This window comes from Carassius gibelio, chromosome A3 (assembly GCF_023724105.1).
Source record: "Carassius gibelio isolate Cgi1373 ecotype wild population from Czech Republic chromosome A3, carGib1.2-hapl.c, whole genome shotgun sequence".
Taxonomy (NCBI): Eukaryota; Metazoa; Chordata; class Actinopteri; order Cypriniformes; family Cyprinidae; genus Carassius; species Carassius gibelio.
This window is the reverse complement of record NC_068373.1, coordinates 25241521-25262635: the sequence shown is the minus strand read 5'-3', so window position 1 is coordinate 25262635 and position 21115 is coordinate 25241521. Positions and strand designations below refer to the sequence as shown.

At 36.5% G+C, this 21115-nt stretch overlaps 1 protein-coding gene across 9 annotated transcripts in view; it reads right to left on the bottom strand.

Annotated features, from left to right (window-relative positions):
• Positions 1–21115, bottom strand: part of arhgap44a (Rho GTPase activating protein 44a) — a 52573-nt gene that overhangs the window by 19606 nt on the left and 11852 nt on the right. For 6 of the 9 annotated variants that reach the window (XM_052552478.1, XM_052552470.1, XM_052552442.1 and 3 more), the window contains exons 2-18: positions 13491–13530; positions 13245–13364; positions 13077–13153; positions 11628–11739; positions 10889–10965; positions 10680–10797; positions 10434–10502; positions 10263–10344; positions 10000–10127; positions 8938–9049; positions 8502–8583; positions 7489–7569; positions 6697–6810; positions 5791–5882; positions 5514–5697; positions 2046–2066; positions 873–1055 (exon numbers count right to left, since the gene is read on the bottom strand). In XM_052552478.1, the coding sequence (XP_052408438.1) occupies positions 873–1055; positions 2046–2066; positions 5514–5697; positions 5791–5882; positions 6697–6810; positions 7489–7569; positions 8502–8583; positions 8938–9049; positions 10000–10127; positions 10263–10344; positions 10434–10502; positions 10680–10797; positions 10889–10965; positions 11628–11739; positions 13077–13153; positions 13245–13364; positions 13491–13530 (1692 nt within the window). The remainder of the gene's footprint in view (positions 1–872; positions 1056–2045; positions 2067–5513; positions 5698–5790; positions 5883–6696; positions 6811–7488; positions 7570–8501; positions 8584–8937; positions 9050–9999; positions 10128–10262; positions 10345–10433; positions 10503–10679; positions 10798–10888; positions 10966–11627; positions 11740–13076; positions 13154–13244; positions 13365–13490; positions 13531–21115) is intronic. The other 3 variants (XM_052552451.1, XM_052552509.1, XM_052552461.1) reach the window with 2 other exon arrangements.

The following is a 21115-nucleotide window of genomic DNA, read 5'->3' as shown; positions in this document are numbered from 1 at the left end:
TACTACCGTAATGTTAACCGTACCTGGCTTAAATTTTTGGATTTGACAGTTGTATTTTGTAATCAAATGTAATCAGTTACATTACTTTAAAAAGACACTGAATAGCTACACTACTTATTACATTAACTTTTAATCCGTAACCTATCACATTTCCAAAGTAACCTTCCCATCTTTGCCAATATGCTGATTAACTTCTAATTTTTATAAACATCGATATTGAAACAGATGTGCTGCTGCTTAACATCTTTGTGGAAACTACTGTATGACACATTTTTTAAGGATTCTTTGATCAAAGTTCAAAATAACAAAAATTTAAAAGTCTTACTGACCCCAAACATTCGATCGTTGGTGTACCTCTTTCCCTGAGATCTTCTTGCCTCGCATCAGGAGAAGAAAGAGGCTTTTAATTACATTGCAAGAACTAGTTGCTGAGTTTGGTTTTGTTAAATGTAAATGCAGTTAATTTGGTTGCAGAATGCTGATGCCACAAACTGAAGTCTGTGTGTACAAAACAGGAAGAAGAACTCAAGAGGACTGACAACTGTATTTATCTGCAGTGTGTACACGGCCATACTGACTGCACTACAGTGCGTAAAAATAAAAATAAAAATACACACTTCTAGTTTTAGATAAAGTAAAAAAATATATAATATTAAGTAGAACAAGGAAAGCATAGAAGAGCAGAGGAAATGATGTCATTAATACACAAATGCAGGGAAAGCAAAAGAGTTAATTGCTGAATGGAAAACAGTGGGGTCACAAGTTAGTTGATGCAACTAGTTCTGCTGTTGAATATGCATACAGTACATTGAAATGAGAATGGAAAACAGGTCGAGGATGATGGGAATCAAGTGTTGTTGTTGTTGTTTTACCTGCCCCTATCTCCAGGAGGGGGTGTGGGGATTGGAGATGTGGCCAGCTCACCGGGCTGCTCAGTGATCAGGGTGTCTGCAGGAGAGCCGGGCGCTTGTGGAGGCGTGGACGAGGCTTTGCGGGTCAATGTAGAGGAACTTTTGCCCTTCACCCACGACGTGTCCATCACTCTGACACCCACACTGCCCACATAAAGAGCCACAAACCGTCAATCACAACCACTGCAGAAAACACAACATCTAGATATGCTTTACAGAAATGTTAACCCTCGGATGCATGACGCCAACTTGCCACCTTGGGTGATTATATTTGACGATTACCCATAATTCTATATGACTGTCCTCTATAAGTCATGTAGTTTTTTTTATGATATAATATGGTTATGATTATATTATTATAAAAAGACAGGTTTTTTCCTTTTAAACAGAAAATGTTTTTGTCATTTAAAAAATCATGTGTCAGAGGGTTAAACAAACTTTAAAGTGACTTGCATCATTACAATCAACGTTAATTATTGTGATTGTTACAAGATATATTTAGACAATAGAGCATGATTTTGATTCATACACATTACCGTTCAAAAGTTAAGGGTTGGTATGCATTTTTTTAAGCTCACCAGGACTTCATTATTTGATTAAAAATAAAGCACAAACAGTAATGTTGTAAAATATTATTACAATTTTATTGTTTCCAAATGTGATTTATTCCTGTGAAGCAAAGCATCATTTCAGCATCATTACTCCAGTCTTGAGCATCATGAACCTTCAGAAATCATTCTTATATACTGATTTGATGCTCAGAAAAACAGCCATGCTGCTTAATATTTGTTTTCATATTATTTTTGTAATAATGTTCAAATATATAATTTTGTAATATCAAAATATAATTTATTCAAAACAGAAGTATTTGGTAACATTATAATATATATATTTTTTATTAATGTATCCTTGCTTAATAAATATATACTTTCTTCTTCTTCGTCTTCAATAACGAAATAAATAAATAATCAAACCTGACCGCAAACTTTTGAAAGGTAGAGTTTTTATATTTAAACACACAGTACATGCATCACTGTCCTGTTAAATAATAAAAAATGTAATAATTGTTCATTAAGTTATTAAAAAGTGTAACCAAAAACAAAGTCACGGTATAACAGAAAAGGTGGACGGTACCTTTGAATTTTCCTAATGCTGCTTTAAGTGTGGATATAATAATGAGTGAACAGGAAACACAGTGAGTTTACATTTAACAGTAATGTCTGTAGAGTAAGCAAAAGCAAATGACATGAGGACAACAGCTAAATGAGAGCTGTGTAGCATGCAGTGGGGGATGTATGTAGTTTGACAGAGTTTGCGGGATCAGGGCGGTCCAGAGGTGAGAACATGTCAGCCTAAATGAACAACTGGCACTCATGCCTGCTGCGAAATCATTAAGCCTCATTTACTGTAATTGTGTTTACCCCGAGAGCTGTGGACACAAACAATTAGACACTTAGCCTCCCCTTTAACAGTGGACCAGTCTCTTATAGTAACTATTTTCTCTGAATTACGAGATTAAATCTCACAATTCTCAAGTTATGTCACAATTCTGACTTTTTTTCCCCCAGAATTTTGACTTAAAATCTCACAGTTCTAGAATTTAAATCTGACTTTTTCCTCAGAATTCTTACTTTACATCTCACAATTGACTTTTTATGTCATAAAATTATTATTTTTTCCTTGGGGTTCATATTTCTGACTTTATATTTTTCAACTCTCTGCCACAACTCAAAGAACAAAACACAGAATTATGAGAATTACTTAGAATTGCAAGAAAAAATAGGCTGAATTGTGAGATAATATATATATATATATATATATATATATATATATATATATATATATATATATATATATATATATATATATATATATATATATATATATTATCCTGTGGCAGAAACCAGCTTCCATCATTTTCTGACTTTGATTTTTCAGCCAAGCAAAATAAACCAGCTAAAAAATGTACATTAATATAATAATTTTTTTTTTTTTTTTTTTACAAAATGTAATAAAACATTTCATTAAAAAAGAAAGTCAAAAATATTACTTAATATCACTAAATCAACCTAAATACATGAAAACATAAGATTTTAGCAGTTAAATTAGGAAGATATATGGGTAAAATTCCAAGTCACCATTTTTACAGTGTAGGGGAGGGAAATTAACAATGTCTAAAAGTAGTGTGGACATACTCCCCCAGTTATAATATCTGCCATTCTTCTTCCAAAAAACAATTTGGTAAAGCACTTGCAAAAATAATTCCACAAAGCCCTGCATTTAATATGTGGTAATTTGGTGTTTGCCAACTATTCGCTAGAATGCAATATTTGTTCTACACTAGTCTGGAGTAGGACTCTGTCTGACAGAAATCTGGATCTCCTCCTCCGTATGCAGTATTTTTCTGGAGCACTGCAGGTGGCATGAGTCAGAGCCTGGCACATCTGCCTCGTGTCTCAGAAATCCAGCCCCCTCAGTGAATGATAAGTGAGCCACGGCCCTCCTTCAACACTCCATCCACATTACCATAGAGACCGTGGCAGCCCATCAGCCAGAAACCAGCTCTGTTCAAATGAGGCCAGGTTACAGGAGTCACTGAGACGATCTCTGAGCTCAAGTCCAATTGAGAACAAATGACACTGAAAGTTTACTGGATAACGAAGTGACTGACGTCTCGCTCTAAGTGAATTAGTCGCTGAACACATTAGCTATCTGCCGCTGTCTCCTCCGCCACTGCTAATTAGTTTAAGCAGCACTAACGAACCCTGTCAGTAATAGGCAGTTACTGCTATGATGATTCATTTAAAGGAATAGTTCACAGGAAAAAGAAAGTCCTGTTGTTATTTTCTTATGTTGATCAAATCAGGATGAGGACAAGCTCCAAAATGTACCAAAAAAGCACCACAAAAAAGTCCACTCACAAGTAAGTCTTTTGAAGTAATAAGACACTTGTGGTCACCAGCATAAAAAAAAAAAAAAAAAAAAAAAAAAACAATCGCTGCACGATCTAGATAGAAATTAAATTGTGTTTTTCTAAATAAATTTGCCATTTGAAATCAGATTTGCTGTGCTGTGCGTTTAAAAGTTGTCCAAAATTTTTGTAATTATGTATCTGTATAACTATGAAATAAAATAAAAGATAAGATATATAAATACATGTACGTGTGTTTACATATACAAATATATATATTTTTTTAAAACTAAAAGACTTCTACTACTAATAAAAAATTATATAATATTGGTCATATTATTATTAAATATAATAATAATATATATATATATATTAAAACAAACATTACTATTGTAATACTTTACTATACAATAAAAAAATATATATTTTAGGAATTTAAGAAAAACAATATAAAAATCATTTTATGTTACATTACTGCTGTAAAAAAGCAATACTAATATTTATGGCTGTCTTAATTTCTTAATATTCAAACATTAAACCATCAACATTCTTTTTTTTCCCGAAGGAAAACCACATCATAAAGCATCTCTTTTGTTGACAAAGTGCTTCTATTTACAAGTTTGGAAAGATGGTTGACCCCTGATGTGGTTGAGGCAGCTGTGGCCTAATGGTTAGAGAGCTGGACTAGTTACCAGAAGGTTGCCGGTTCGAGTCTTTGTGCTGGCAGGAGTTGTCGGTGGGGTGAATGGTAAAAAATAGACTGCATTTTATATAGCGCTGTCAACAGACCCATGGCCATCCAAAGTGCTTTACAAGTTGCCTCACATTCACTCATACACCGTCGGCTGTGGTGTCAGCCATGCAAAGCACCATCCAGCTCGTCAGGTGGAGCCAGGGGTTTAAACCACCAACCTTTAGGTTTGAAGACAACCTACATGAATCAATACCCGTGGCTGAAGTGCCCTTGAGCAAGGCACTGAAGCCCCAGTTGCTCCCCGGGCGCTGGATCTATAGCTGCCCACTGCTCTGGGTGTGTGTTCTTGGCTGTTTAGTGTTCCTGTAGCTCAACTGGTAGAGCGTTGGGTTAGCAAGCAAGCTATCGCAAGGTTGGGGGTTCGATTCCCCGGGAACACATGATAGGTAAAAATTGATAGCCTGAATGTAATGTAAGTTGCTTTGGATAAAAGCGTCTGCTAAATGCATAAATTTAATTTTTAATTCAATTTTGGATGGGTTCAATGCAGAGCACCAATTCCGAGTGTGGGTTGCCCTACTTGGCAAATGTCATGAGCTTCTTTGAGAAACGGAAAACATTGGATCATGAGCTGCTTGTGTATAAATAAACACAGTGCTTCACTCTGAAACCCACAACTCATGTATTTATTTAATTAATTTGCAGCCTTTACGATTTGATATATCCATATTGCAATTTTGTTTTTATTTAAATTAATCCTCTAGCCAACATATTCTTCAAAAATCTACCTTTTGTTTCATGGAAAAAAAAGTCACACAGGTTTAGAACGATATGAAGGGAGAGTGAATGATGACAGAATCTTCATTTTTGGGTGAACTGTCCCTTTAAGAAGTAAGGATGGTATAGGAAGCTAATGGAAGAGTGTGGGAGGGAAAAGGAAAAGAGGAGAGATGGAGGTGGAGGTGGCTGACTGAGACATGAGTGCTGAACAACCTACCCATCCTTCTTGTAGAATTCCAACATCATGTTGTCAGTAGCAACACTGAGTGGGCGTCGGCTCTGGTCATGCTGCTGCTTGCGATCTGATTGGTCCATATCGGGCGAGGGCATGGAGCTGTAGTTGGAGTTGTGGTTGGTATGGACTGGGCTGCCGAAGCTACCTGTCAGGTTGAACTCTATCTCTAAGAATAGCAAAGACAAATAAGTCCAAATCTGGCAGGAGAACACGCTTGTGTGTATGTGCGAATATGTTTTCACAACTCTTTCTGTCTAACCTCCAGGGAAGAACCAGTCAGCATGCTGGATGATCGGCTCAACGATGCCAACGATTTGCAGGGACATGGTGGTCATCATTTCCGTCATGTTCCTATGAAGATAAATGACCCATTTGAGCATTATTTATGTCGAAATATAAAACTACTAGATGCATTCAAGAAGAAGTATACCTAAAAATGTCATTAACTAACTTATGTTGATCCAAAACTGTGTGACTTTCTTGCTTTTGTGAAACACAATGGTTACACTTTAAGCAATCCGCATTCTCCATAAAACTATATTTCACAGTGACCACATCTGCAGGGATCCCAAAAAATGAATTGTCAGTCAGAAGACACACAAACCTTTGCATGAATCCAAGCAACTTATGAACCATATGAACTACTTTTATAGTGTTTTTATTGTTTTTGAAGCTTGACAGACATAACCACTATGAACCTTTTTTGTATGGATTCTTCAAAAGTGCTTATTTTTGTATTTATCATATTATAGTATTTGTTATTTTGATGTAGCTTTTTTTTGCACATTTTTTAAATTCATTTAGCATAAATCATTTTATGTGCTTCACAAATTTTTCCTTTTTAAACATTTATTTTTTGCTTCTTTTTAACAATTTTACCACTTTGGCTTAATCTTCTATTTTTCTCAAATTTTACGTTTTAAATATAATGTTTATTTTATATTTTATTGCAAACTGTAAAAAGAAAATAATTTTTAATAGTGTGTTCTAGTTAGCATTAACAACACTGTGCTCCACGGAAGACAAATAATAAAGTCACAAGTCATACTGTAATAATAACAGAATTTTCTTTTTTTTCAGCGAACTGTCCCTTTAAATTGCTTTGTGAATTTGCTGCGCTCCACATCAATGTGAGAAACAATCCAAAGGGAAGACATGCACTCACCCTTCTGAATGTGTCCACAGCAGGTTGGGTCCAAGAACTATTGCAATATTACCTGGCGTCATTTTATTAGCATCTTGATGCTCTGTGAGTTTGGCTAAGAACTTGATTAAATATCTGTTTAGAAAAGAAAGAAATATAAAACTTCAGTTTCAATCTCAGTTTGACCGAAAGGTTTAGCCCTGGCATTCACTCTTACATTTGTTATTCCTGTCGCTGTATATTATCAATATTTCAGTAGCTCTGACAGAGGGCAGGTGCAGTCAAACAGCCAAGACCCACAGCATACTGTACGTCTAGAAAGCTTGCAAAAAAGGCTAGAAGTAAAGATGTGCCAAAAATTCACAGGATTTGAATTAGATGAATTGTAAAAAAAAAAAATAAAAATGCGTAATCAATATTAACAGGCATGCTTATTTTCTTAAACTGAGGCTTTGTTTGAACTTAATCCTGGATTAGTTATGTATTATTTATTGTGTGGCTCTAATTCTTTGGCCGAATCAGTCAGTGTGAAATGAAAAGGCTGAATTTATCTTTGCCAGAGACAGCTTCTGTATAGTTGGCATTCTAAACAGGCTAAGCTGAAGGACATTTCCAAACTCAAATATATTCTCAGTAGGACTAATGAACTTTTTATTTCAGAAACATGCCCACTTCCTGTCAGCGAAGGAACTGCTGCATCGCTCATGATGGGACAGAGATTTGACACTCCTCTCTTCTAATGAGCTCTTGCATTCGTGACTCATTCAAAGACAAAGGCCTCGTCAGAAACAACAAATAATAAGCACCACACACCTGAAGTTGTTCAGATTGTCTGCTGGTAGTTTCTCACATGTACACAAAAGGGCTTGGAGCCTTTTATCCATATCTTGAATACTAAAGACACAGGGAGAAATGCATTATGGTACAGTATACAGTGTAAGAATATACTGCTGTATGTTCATCATGGGTGCAACTAAACTTGATCTTTCTTTTCCCCTACATTGTGATTAACCCACACAGAAACAGATAAACATTCAGCTGATTTTACATTCTACAGTGTACATTCCAGTGACAAATCTACCATTGTAAATTTAATGTTAAGTTCACTTAACATACAATTTATAGTATATACATTGAGTATAAAAGCTATTACACTAGTAGTTTTCTGAGAGTGTACTCCAAAGGGAAGCTAATACTAACAGCTACACTTACATTCACTTACACTATAATCCACAGAAGAGAAGAAATTAGGGTTGAACCACTGATGACACATGGACTATTTTAATCATGTCCTTACTACGTTTTTTGGGCCTCGAAAGTGTTCAATTATGAGTGAACTATCCCTTTAAATCAGTACCAGAAGCACATGTACATTTCCAAGATTTCAGTTACAGAGAGTAGTGCTGCACAATAAATCGCATGTGATATTTGATTGCGCATCTTGTAAGAAAAGCCGGTTCGTGCAGGAGATGGAGATTTATCGCTAATAACAGAACTGGCTTTATTGACAAGATGCGCATTAAATATCGCATGCAATTAATCGTGTAGCCCTAACAGAGAGCTTCATCTGCAAAGCATCTACAAACAGCTGGTCTAGTTTTGGTTTTGAAAACTTCTTTTGATTTTCAGGCTGGTCTTTTCAACACAGGAAACATTTTACACGAGGCTTACAGGAGACATGCAAATGCTCTTAAAATACATCTTCCAGATGAAAACTCTGTGATCAGGGTACGTTTTGGAACCGAGCAAATGTCTTGAATGTATCTGAAAATGGCAAATAGTACCGGGTAATGGAGTTTGTGTTGGGGCAGACTATCGATACTTACTTTGAGGCTTGAATCCATTCATCATAGAGTTCAAAGGTCATTAGAGGTTCGGGAAGTTCACGAAGATAAGACTTCAAAGCTCCTGAGGGAAGCAGATGAAGAAGGAAAGAGGTCAGAGGGAAGAACAAGAGAGTGAAAGAAGCCGGGACATGGTGAAAGAGGGAAGCACAAGACATGACAGGAGGTGTGATATTCTCTGCTTGAAATACTAAAGAGTAGTCTGACAAATGAGCTGTCATGGCCACAATCAGATTGTACCACCTGTCGGCTCTGGCCCCCCTAACTGGCGGCAACAAGGTCACACTTCAGCACCATTGTAATGAGATCAAATTAACCTGGGACACAATACAAACTGCCATTGAGACTTTGTAGCTGCGATCCACTAAAAAGACACTGCGGATAGATCAGTGAACATTTTAAAAGCTAAGACGCTCACCTGCGATGGCATGTGGGTCGGCCGAGTACTCCTGCACATCCAGAACCCCACAGTCCAGAGATGCTTTAAGTTTCTTCAGCTTGGAGGCTGAGGGAGCCACCCGAAATAAACCCTAATGTGACAGGAAGAGTAAAGTTAAGAACCTTTTGGTCATAAAATCCTAAGCCCTGTCACAAATGACATCCTTGGCCCTCGTGGTTTAATTATTAAATTCATTAATTTGCAATAGATCAGTGGTTCTCAACCGGGAGGCCGGGGTCCACTAGGGGGTCTTAGCAAACTTCCAATGGGGCCTCAAGATAACTAAAAAAATCTATAAAACTATAAAAAATCAATAGATACATTTTATGACAAATGTTTACAGAAAAGTGTATATTATAAGCAGAAATGCAACTCATCTTCTTAATTAGCTAAATTATTATTCATACACCGTATTCAAATAAGCAAACCGTAACCTAAATTAGATAAATTCATATAAGCTGAATTAAATAAATTACATTTATTTCTTATAAAATACACATAATAAATTATTTATTATGTAACATAAAAATAATAGTTCTTAATTTATGAAATAAAAATAAATAAATAATTATGGGTAATTTAATAACTGTGTGTTAATACAGACTTTATTAATGACATGTAAAGCAGCCAATCATGATTGTTTTTTTGTTTGTTTGTTTGTTTTTTTTTTTTACAGGTATGTGTTTTTGTTTTGTTTTTTTTACAGGTATGTGTCATTTAATGGCATTTAAATAAATAAATCAACACAGGGAAGTACTCAACAATATTAAAACTTTAATACAACTATTTGTTCAGTGAACAGACACTGAGACTATACAAATCCTGGTCAATGATACTATCATTGTATTTGTCAAGGTGAAATCAAAGAGATCTTTCCAGAATGATTCAGGTTATCTACAGTATAATGTTTATGAATGGCATATGTGACATGCTGTTGAATACCACAAACAACAATTTCGACTCATCCCTCAGTTTGTAGAAACAAACTGCGCTTCCAGGTATAAATAAGGCATGTTGTGTTGTTTCTCAGCAGTCTCGCACCTCTTCCTCCATGCCACATTCGAGCAGCATGGTGACGCACGCCTCGATAGGAAACGCAATCTCCCTGCCACTGATGGCTAGATGCTCCTCTAAGGCCTTTCCATACGATGGTTTCTCTATCCATGCCTCTGAAACACATCATGATGGACGTTAAAATGCAGGTCCAGAAACAAATTTACTGACAGACCCACACAATCACTTGAAAGCCACCACTTAACCAAACTTGTACGCTCAGACATGAAAGAGGAAGTGGAGAGTCTCACCCTGGTGGGCTTTGATCTGTGGCAGCACACTCTGCAGAATCTCCAAAGACTTCCTGTGATACTCAGCCTGAACCTCTATGAGCTACAGCAAGATCAATAAAAGGACACACACGTTCTAAGGTATTCCAACCAAAATTATACACTTCGCCTTTAGTGCCAAGAGGTACTTGCCGTATGAAAGTAGTTTGCATAGTCTATTTCTTTGGCCATAAAGTTGTACATGTCCGCTGATAACTGGTCCTACAGAGACGAAAGACATGTAGGTCTACGTTATCACAAATATTTCACATTTCTAATAAAAAAAGACAAAACCATTCAGAGATGGAGACTATTAAGTAAGAGTAACATTTTAGTTTTGCTTTGCGTTTGGTTAAGATTTTAATTAAACGCGGAAGAAACAGTGTGAACTATTGTCACCCTGCAGATCTCCATCCGATTGGCCGTCTCCTCCATTTCCTCTCTCAGGGAGTCAGACTTGGCTCCGCCCTGCTGCACATTGCTAGGATGACCTGAAGATTTGGAGGACTGTTGCCACCTAGAGGTGAGGAGGACCAATGACAAGGTCAGAGCACAATGTGGTCAATGCAGATCAAGGGATCAACAGTGATATTTCTTATAGTCCATACCGTGTCCTGGCAGAATCCATGTCCAGGACCAGTTTGGCTAAATGTTTTCGCTGTTTCTGAATGTTGGGAATTTCCACCTAAACAGCAAACCATGTCCATATGAGAAACAATACAACTTTCATGCATGAAAACTGCAAGCACTAAGGGATTAGCTTCCAACCCTATGAAGTCTATTGTATCATATTTAAAACACAAATTTAAAAGACCTCTAAATTATGGACATGATCAAAACACTGCTGAAAAACCTACACAATCATACATTTCTTTAAAAGTCCTTTAAGTAAAAATACCCCCCATCAGGTTGTTGTACACATGACTTTTGGCTGCAAGATAATTACAGATTTTTTTATAATGTAAATGTAACAATAATATTTGTAATATTTCAAGATAAATTATTTTTTTAATACATCAGGCATTTAATGAACATTTGTACATCTCTGAATTATCATTGTATTACATTGCATTATATGTTTTTGTCCCATTATAAAAACTACAGAGCATTGTGATAATAAAACTTATTTTATACTTATTTTAAATATCTTATTACTAAGACTTATTATATTACTGGGAGATATACAGTGACAATAGACAATTATATGCATGTACTGTAATACTGTTAGAAAATGTATTTAGTCTGAAGGTTTAATAAAGATTTATCTGACTTTTATTTCATATGTCAGTTGCAAAAGAATGCAATATGTGTATTACGCAGTAACTTTGACAGGAAAAACATGCTCACCTCAGCCAGCAAATACAGAGGGTCCACAACATCTCTTTCAATCTGAATCTCAAACATGAGGAGCTCTTGGGCCAATTTCTCCTCGGTCTCACCACAGAGATTCAGCATCTTGCTACAGAAGGAGACCACAGGTTAGTCAAAGCAGCCAACCAAGTCAGGGCTGCATCTTAATTCACAAACACTTTGGTGAATGTCATGGAATATCTCAAGAGCTTGAACTTGTGAGAAACTACCCATATCTTTTGATGTTGACATCAAAGGCTGTGTGCCTAATCAAACTCTATGATATATTTTTTTTATACTATTTCATCTGCCTCTTGGTAGAAACTATCCAAATTAATTTGATGCAAACCAATTAAGGTTGCATGACAAGAAACATTTTTAAACCAATCCTTGACAACAAGAAGTCTGAATAAGGTTACCAAGATCCCATTAACCCCTGCTGGTAGGTTGTAATAATTACACCACCTGGCTGAAAAAAAAAAATATTTTCTTGGCATCTTTACTGGCAGGTTGCAATCCAATTTAATTAGATGGATACCACCACCTATTGTGCTGGATGAAAACTGGTTTGTAAAGATGATTTGTTATATCCTATACGTTAACTGTTTCAAATAACTTTGCTAACATAACATTTTATCATTTTACCTGCTGCTGGTAATTTTGTAGAATATTTTTATATTGTATGCAAATGAGTGTAGAAGAGATACAGCTACAGTCACTGGGCATGCACACATCAATATTGTGTATTTTTTGCCACGCTGAACAACAATAATTACTGTATGTAATACCTTCAGTATTTTTCCTAAAATATTACATCAGTATGTCTTAAATAAGTGAAGGTTAAGGAGGGATATCTGAATCTAAACATATCACAACCTCTCTTATCTCTTCCTGAGATCATTCTGAAGCCATTTGTGTTACTAGCATTTTTTAGTGTACACCGACGTCCCATCTGTTAATTTACCATATTTTGGCATTTTACATTTTAAGACATTAACTTGAGAAGAAAAAAATCACATTCTGAAAGACAAAAAAAGTCATAATTCTTGTTTTCTGATGAAAAAAAAAAGGTCAAAATGTAATTTATGCTTAAAACAAGAAAAAAAAATATCTGGAGGTGGTCTAAGAAAATAAACTTAATTTAAAGTGAAAACAATCTTTATTTTTCTTACTCCTCTGGCAGATTATTATTTTTTTTTTTCATGTATACCAGTAAACAATTTTAATAAATTTTCTTTTTCAAGTAAATGTTTCTTGATTTAAGAATGTTTAGATATTTGTACTGCAAAACAAGACAAATCATATACTTAGAAAATCACTTTTTCCATTGTGATTTTAAAAGCATAATTCTCCATTGATGCACATCCGGTTGTAAATTAGGATGAAGCCGCAAGGAAAACAGTTTGAAAAATCTGATTCAACATCAAAATTCAAAAGCAAACTTACCCAAGAAGAGATTCTTCTCCTAACACAGCCGCTCCCTCCACCATACACTGAGCAAGTATCGTCAGGGGCAACTTTTTCTGTTTAGGGAAAATCACAATCAAGTTGCTATGAGTGAAATTAATTGCACTGCAGGAAACTGAAGTATCTGAGGTGTGAGAGTTGACATACAGAGGGAGATTTGACGGATTTCTTTTCCAAATCAGTGCCTTGTTGACCCTGCAGACAGGCGTTCAGCTTCTTATGTGTGCTATGGGAGACCTGCTTTACCAGGTCTAAACGCTTCTCCACCTGAATGCAGAATAGACACATGTGAAACATATGAGCAGTGTAGTATAAATAAGAGTAGACAGCAGTAGATAAATATATACAGCTAGTGTACAAAGTTGTGTTCACACTGATCTGATTTCATCTCACCTGCAGCAGGTCATCACTCAGTACCTCGGTTTTTTCTGCCCTGTAATATAGAAGAGAACAGGCATTTAGGTGTTGCACTAGCAGGAGGCTGGATAATGTTGCTAAACACACTTTATGGGAGCACCTCTACCAGGGGAATGACTATAAATCCCTTCAGTAATTAATTAAACACAAGCTTTATAAGACACTTTTCTGCAGAAACACATGCTCTGCAGATTTTTGAATGGATTTGGAAAGCAACCTTATAAAATGTGATAATTGATTTGAGTTGTAAAAAGTATTGTTTTCTAATACTACATGGTCAGTACTGTATATGTTTTTCTTTTAAGTGACAGTAAAGACATTTATAATGTAACAAATATTCTATTTCAAACTAATGCTTCTGTTGGACTTTCTATTTATCAGAGATTTCCAAAAATGTATCATGTTTCCACAAAAATATTATAGCAATACAGCAAACCAGCATATCTGTGTGATTTCTGAAAGATCATGTGATACTGAAGACTGGAGTGATGATGCTGAAAATTCAGCTTTGCATCACAGGAATAAATCACAATTTTATATTATAATTTATATATAACAGCTATTTTAAATTGTAATAATATTTCAAATTTTTACTGTTTTACTGTATTTTCAATTAAATACATGCAGTCTTGGTAAGCATAAAATCCGTCTTTCAAAAATATTAAATAACTTATAGACTTCAAACTTCTGAATGGTAGAAAATATCTAAATTGTTTCAAAACACATTAAGAATTTTTGACACAAATGTCAACAAAACATCAATTTTGCTTGATTTGATATATATATATATATATATATATATATATATATATATATATATATATATATATATATATGGTCGACTTCACCCTCTTCAGCTCACATACAATCATGAGCTATAAAAATCAATAAAAACAACGTTCACGATGCCCTATGAATGCACCATATTGAACTCTGTCCATAAGATATTCATGATGAATCACAGTGAGCATGCAGAGCAGGTTCTGTTTCTGCTGAGCCTCAGATAAGCAGCATGACCCATATGGTGCTCACATACATATTGAAGAGCAGGTTGCCATGGCAGCAAATGCCGAACACAAGCACCAGCACATCTCCTTCCCATCCATGATGACATTATGATGTTAAATTGTAAGTAAAAAAAAAATAAAAATAAAAAAATGACTTGATATATCCAAGGCAGAGACCTCAGCATGTGTGTTTAAAAGAAAAAAGGCAATTTTATACTGTACATACACTTTGACTTTCTTGAGAAGCCGGCCAGTAAATATTAAAAGATACTAACATTTCGTTAGGCTGCACCGAACCAAAGTACTGGGGCCTTGATTTTTTGAAACTCTTATTTTATTTATTTTTAATGAACTCTTATCTTATAATGTCATGAAGGTTAAAAAAGGCCATGATAAAAAAAGCAGGGGTCACCAAACTCGGTCCTACAGAGTTTAGCTCCAAACTTGTCTCAACAACCTGCCTGAAAGTTTCAAGAATACCTAGTAAGACCTTGATTAGCTGGTTCAGGTGTTTGATTAGGGTTGGAGCTAAACTCTGCAGGACACAGGCCCTCCAACACAGAGTTTGGTGACCCCTGGTCTAAAGCCTTGAAATATTCCCTCCACTCCCATTTTACACATTTTAGCAATTAATAATTAAAAGACTATCATCCTAAACAGCATTTTCAATGGCATTTTGCCCTCACTAAAATCAGTATGCTGGTTTTCCTCGTGTTGGTGACTCATCACTCTGTCTGTCTCTTCACTTTGAAGGTGACATAAACAAGCCCTATTGACTTGCCATATAAATGTCCCTAGTCTTACTGTGTATGATTCATCAGTGCACACTATTATATAGACAAAAAGTGTTTGCTTCCATAATCTTTCATCAAAAATCTCTGCAATGTCTTTTCTCGACTACTGGCGTAACCAAAGAAATAATAATAATGAAACACTTCCGACTATATATTGTGATTAGATGAACCACATTCATAGCCATTTGAAACTAACCAATATGTGAACAGACATCCTACTTGAATGAGATGAGATGCTACAATACCAATCATAAACAGTGGTAGAGCACTGCGTTAGCAGCGCAAGGTTGTGGGCTCGATTCCCAGAGAACACGTTGCACTACACTGTAAGTCGCTCAGGATAAAAGCGTCTGCTAAATGCCAAAATTTTATTTAAATAATTATCAAACAAAGGTGTCTTTGTTGCCATAAAATGACTGTAATACACAGGCTCTAAAACAAGACTCTTCGGTTTTTGAGCAGCAGAATCCTCCTGTTTCAGGTTGACAAAAAAAAAAAAAAGTTCCCGAAACCCAGGCTGCCTACAACAGATGCATCAAGCTGAACCGCTCTCCTACACTGCAAATTTCCCAGGGCAAAGACAAATACAAACAAGCGGCCTGGCAGAGAAGAACAGATGATGCATGTGAATGACCTAGTGCTCAGTGAGACAGGCCTGCTGGGGCCAGGCCAGAGCTGAGGCACTGATCGGGGACTACAGGGCCCAGAGTGTCCCGCACACATCTACAGGAGTCTCACGAAAACTCTCCTCTAGTCAGTCCTCATTCCTAAGTATCAAGCTTCTGAAATTAATTCAGTGCTTTACATACAGATTATTTCAACTGTGCTCTTTGGAAACCTTTAAAGACATTTCAAAATTCAAATCTTCCATTGGACTGATGGAACGTTTGCCATTCGTAATTTCTTCATACATCTCTGCAGGGAATGATGTCATGACAATGCTGATTGTCTGAAGTCGTCACAAGAAAATACTGGGAAAATTTTGAAAAGTTTTTAATTTGGGGATAGATGCTCTTTTGCTGCCAGATAGTGTAGCTGTGGCCAAAATAACCCTTATTTGTCATCTCTATTTTTGTTCTATTCATGCTTTTACATTCGGGTTGAGTTTGAGCCGTAAAAAAAAAAAATCTTCACGTTGGACTTGAGTTGGGGTTTTCTTCATTAAAAGTTAATTTATGCATGACGAGTTCAGGTAATAATCCAGCCAAAGAATTCCAGACTCAGTCTGTGCACATGGCACTTCCTGTGTGAGCAGGCTGGTGCATGAGACTGAGGGGACCACAGGAACAATGTGTGTGTGGACGGCCCTTATCACAGACCTTAGAACAGTCAGGACAGCGGCCACACAGACTCAAACAATTTCTCCTACCCACTTCCTGTCCTGTCTGCTCTTCCTGCAGTTGTGACTCGAGCAGAGCCAGACCGCTGCCGGGTTGATGCGATCGGGCCATTCTTAGGGTGACCATATTAGCCATTTTCCCAGGACGCGTCCTTGCCAGGATTTTTATATTGCCTAAAACATCCAAAGTAGTTTGACCAATAACAAACAGCCAAAATCTGGATATTTTAGGCAATATAAAAATCCTGGCAAGGATGCATCCTGGGAAAATGGCTAATATAGTCACCCTAGCCATTCTACTGCTTTTATTTAGAACAGAATGAGACTTTATCACTGCAGAGAAGAATAGTGCTGCTATCAGGGCTCTTATCTGATGCCAACAGCCCTGTGGTGGAGGGATTGTTTTTGCCATCTGTTTGTTCCTTGGCTCCACTTCTTCCTCCATCTTATTTCAGGCCTACAACAGTTGACACTTTCTAAGAATAGGGTTCAAAACAGGGCCTGAAACTCTTAAAAAAATAAGAGCTTTTTATTTATTTTTTTCCACTGGTCAGTGAAAGGAGGTGCTCAAACTAAATATTATATGACCTGTTATTTATGCATTATTTTTTTCAACCCTGTATTAAAACGTCTGTGTAAAGAAACCTAAATGCCACTTTGCTGTCTAAGACTAAAAGCTGGTTTGTACTAGTAATTTATAAACTGATATTGACCTTAATTTCAAACATTTAATAGCTCTAAAAACAACTAGCTTCAAATGCTGGATTAGTGCTTCAAAATGAAGTAATGGAGCCAGTGCTCCACATTTGTTGAAAGTGCTAGTTTTTCTTAAGCTTCAGGCATCCTTTTAAAGAGCAACAAAAAGATAATATACTAATAATGTACATAGGCAAGCAAGAAAAGTTACATTTGTGTTTAAGACTGAATATTGCATCCAAGCAGTCACTAAAAGTCTCATATAGTGGGATATCAGGACAGTTATTTAGGGCATCACATAGAGAAGTAGACCACCTCTTTCTTAAGGATGTTCTACTTGCAGCCAGAGAACTTTAATATGGAGAGCTTGTGAGCAAAAAAAAAGAAATTTTGTCTGCCTGGCAAAAGAACAAAATGCCAAATATGGAAATTAACAGGTGTGCACACAGTGTTATGAACACAAAACAAACAAACAAACAAACAAATATCTCTGTTTACTGGTATTCTACACCATTATTTTTCTTCAACCCAATATATCCTCCACAGATCTACCCCACATGCATCGATGAGTCTTGGACACCCATGACCCTGACACCAGTTCACCAGTTCTCTTTCCTTGCATCACTTGTACTAAACACTGCACTCCGGGACACCCCACAAGACTTGCCATTTTAGAGATGCCACCACTATTTGGCCCTCCTCAAAGTCCCTCAGATCTTTTCAAAATATGACCAGGAACATGTATTAAGAAAGGATATAGTCACCTTTCTTTCTTATCCACTTCTGAATTAGAATTTTCTCCTGCTTTTGTAAAATTTTCAGAGAGTTTCACTTCCACAAACACTTGTGCTCTTCCTCTGCATCTGGAAACCAGTGGTGTGTAGACACCCTAAGGTTATGAGAGACTGACACCCGGAGGAGTCCAGCAGGCAGATATATCCAGCCAAGTGAAGCTGTCCTACTCACTGGGTGGCTACACTTGTCTACCGACACAGGAGGCCAGAGGGGACTGTTACCAGAAACAAAGCCGGGGGTCTGTATCAGCATGGATCTCTACAGAGACAGAATTTACACTGTTTATTTTCAGAGGGAGGAGTTTCTTCCTGGGATATCTGACATGCATTTGGTCTGTCCATCACGTCAAGTACAAAATGCCAATTGCATTCTGGACAGGATAGGATTTAAACCCAAACAATGTGGTCTTTTTTACCTCAAACATAGGCAGGATGTGGAAGGAAGGACGTTTGTTTGAGTGATTATTTGTAACTTGTATACTCTGTATGACATGGCCTACATATTAACTTTATTAGAAGAATATAAATAGAGGGGTATATGCTTGTTATCGTTTGGGTAAGGTCACGTAAAAGCAGTATGAGACAGCCATCTGTCACCATCTTTTTGTACTTTACGTAATACATACAGAATTGAAATGCCTGAACCTGAAGCCTTAAAGAGACCGTTCACACAAAAATGACAATTATATCATTCTATACTGTTTCAAATATGTATTATTATTATTATTATTAGGGCTGTCACTTTTAGTTCGAAAATCGACTGCAAAATCGATCGGACCAACCAAAAAAAAGTTTCGAAAATGAAAATAGGGAATCGATTTTAACCAAATATGTACACTATTAATTTTTAAAGAATTAAACAATTAAAAAATATAGGTGTAACAAAACTCACAAACAAGCAGAAAAAGAAAATAAAGAATTCCGAAAGTGCAGTATGCCTTCCGAGAGCTAGACAGAAAACACCAGCAATTTTACGAGTCTATAAGACCCAGTGACGTCGAAAGCGACCTCTCTGCGTTCACAACAAACCTGAAGAGAGCGTCTGGCACGAATGATTTCAATGTTAAGTCAATGTAAAGACATGTCTGGAGGTCTCACGGCACGGTCGACGTGAATTCGCCTCAGTCGCGCATCTAGTTACAGGAGATTTTGAGTTATGAAAAGGACCATTGCAAGCTGACAGCGACCGGCTTTTGTTGTGAAAAATTGGCAGTAATACCCCCAACCTTGCGCAGCTGTAACGTTACCTGAGTATCCCTGGGACATCAGTGCAGTCGGAGCGCATCTTCTCAACAGCTGGACATATACTGAATAAAAAACGCTCTGCTCTGGACCCCGAAAATGTTGATCGACTTATTGTCCTGTCCAATAAATTTGTAATGGCCCTAGACTTTTTGCGCATTTCATTATAAGTGTGGGTTATGTTCCATAAAAAAAATACACATGGCCTGTTCTCAAGACCATTTAAAGTTTCATTTTTTGAACAGTGTCCTTGAGCTCTGGAAAGGCGCTATATAAATAAAACTTCTTCTTCTTATTATTATTATTAAATGGAGTGAATCATTATTTAAAATAATCTTGGAGATTTTTCGTCCTCTCTGCATATATACATTTTCGAGAATGTTGCACTCCTGTTGCTGTTTGTTATTCTGCACGAAACGTCTTGGCGGTAAATAAGAAATATTGCTGACTTGTGCATTTCCAGCACTCTCTTTATGTTCGTCCGTTATTTGACATTTAAAAAGGAAACGCCTTTTGGAAAATTTCTTTTACAATCGATTCAATGAACACTTTTGTCTTTAAAAAAAAAACATATGCAGCCTATAGTGCAGGGGTCAGCAACCTTTTTGGCATAATGTGCGATATTTATATTTTCTGGTTAATCACTGTGCCAACATCCAGCATAACCAAAAATGTTTCTGAAGACAATCACCTATTGCACCTTTAATTTTCACTTTAAAAACTTTGTTTAGCTTCATTCACTGATTTGTTCCGTGGCTGAGCGAAGGTTAAATCAGTACCCCTCACGCAAAGGAAGAAGGGACTACTCAAAATGAGAAAGTACGTACAAGAAAATTAAAATATGAGCAATGTAACAAAATTCAATTTAAGACTTTAGAGGATTTTTCTACGATACATCATATCACATACTACCATTATTTTAGGTTTCTTGCACCAACAATAATTTAATTCTATATGACCATTTTCTGACCTCTCTCTGACTTTTAAATAAACCATGTTTTTGCTCATGTACCTTTAATACTTCTGTGTAAATGACTTCTATTATGTTCACACTGTTGTTTATCAAGCCAGGCCAAGTTCTGAATATTGAATAGGCTTGATATGTGAACGTGGGCGCTCATACTGTATGTTCACATGCTCGTGGTTGTCATGGCAAAACTACTCCAGTTTGTTTTCTGTGGCTTATTTTCCATAAAAGATGTGTGTGTAGTGGGAAAGGAGCTTTATATTTTGATTTTCAGAGCACGTCTACATACAGTAGTACATCAAACTCATATATTTCAAAAGAGCAAAGAAAATCCTATTTTCCACAATATATATCCCCTTTAATAAGCTCCTCGAAGGTCCTGCCTTTAACCCCAGGGGTGATTTTAAGACTTCAGCCTTAAGAAAGTTCAGCTTCATAACCAAATATGAGATGATGTGGCTCAGAGGAACATTTCTTGCTAGAGGTCACACTTGCAATTTGTCTTTATTCGACCAGGCTGACATTTTACCTCCCAGCACAGTGCAGTTATGAAGCCGTTACTTATTGGAATTGATGGTTCAATGAAGAACCTTTAACATCTGGGGCACCTTTCTTAAGAGGGTTCTTTAGATTATTAAAAATGGTTCTTTTGAGAACTGTACACTGAAAGGTTCTCTGAGGAACCCAAAAAGGTTTCCTTTGTGGCATCGCTGCGAAAAACCCCTTTTTGGACCTTTATTTTTAAGTGTGTAAGAAAAATGG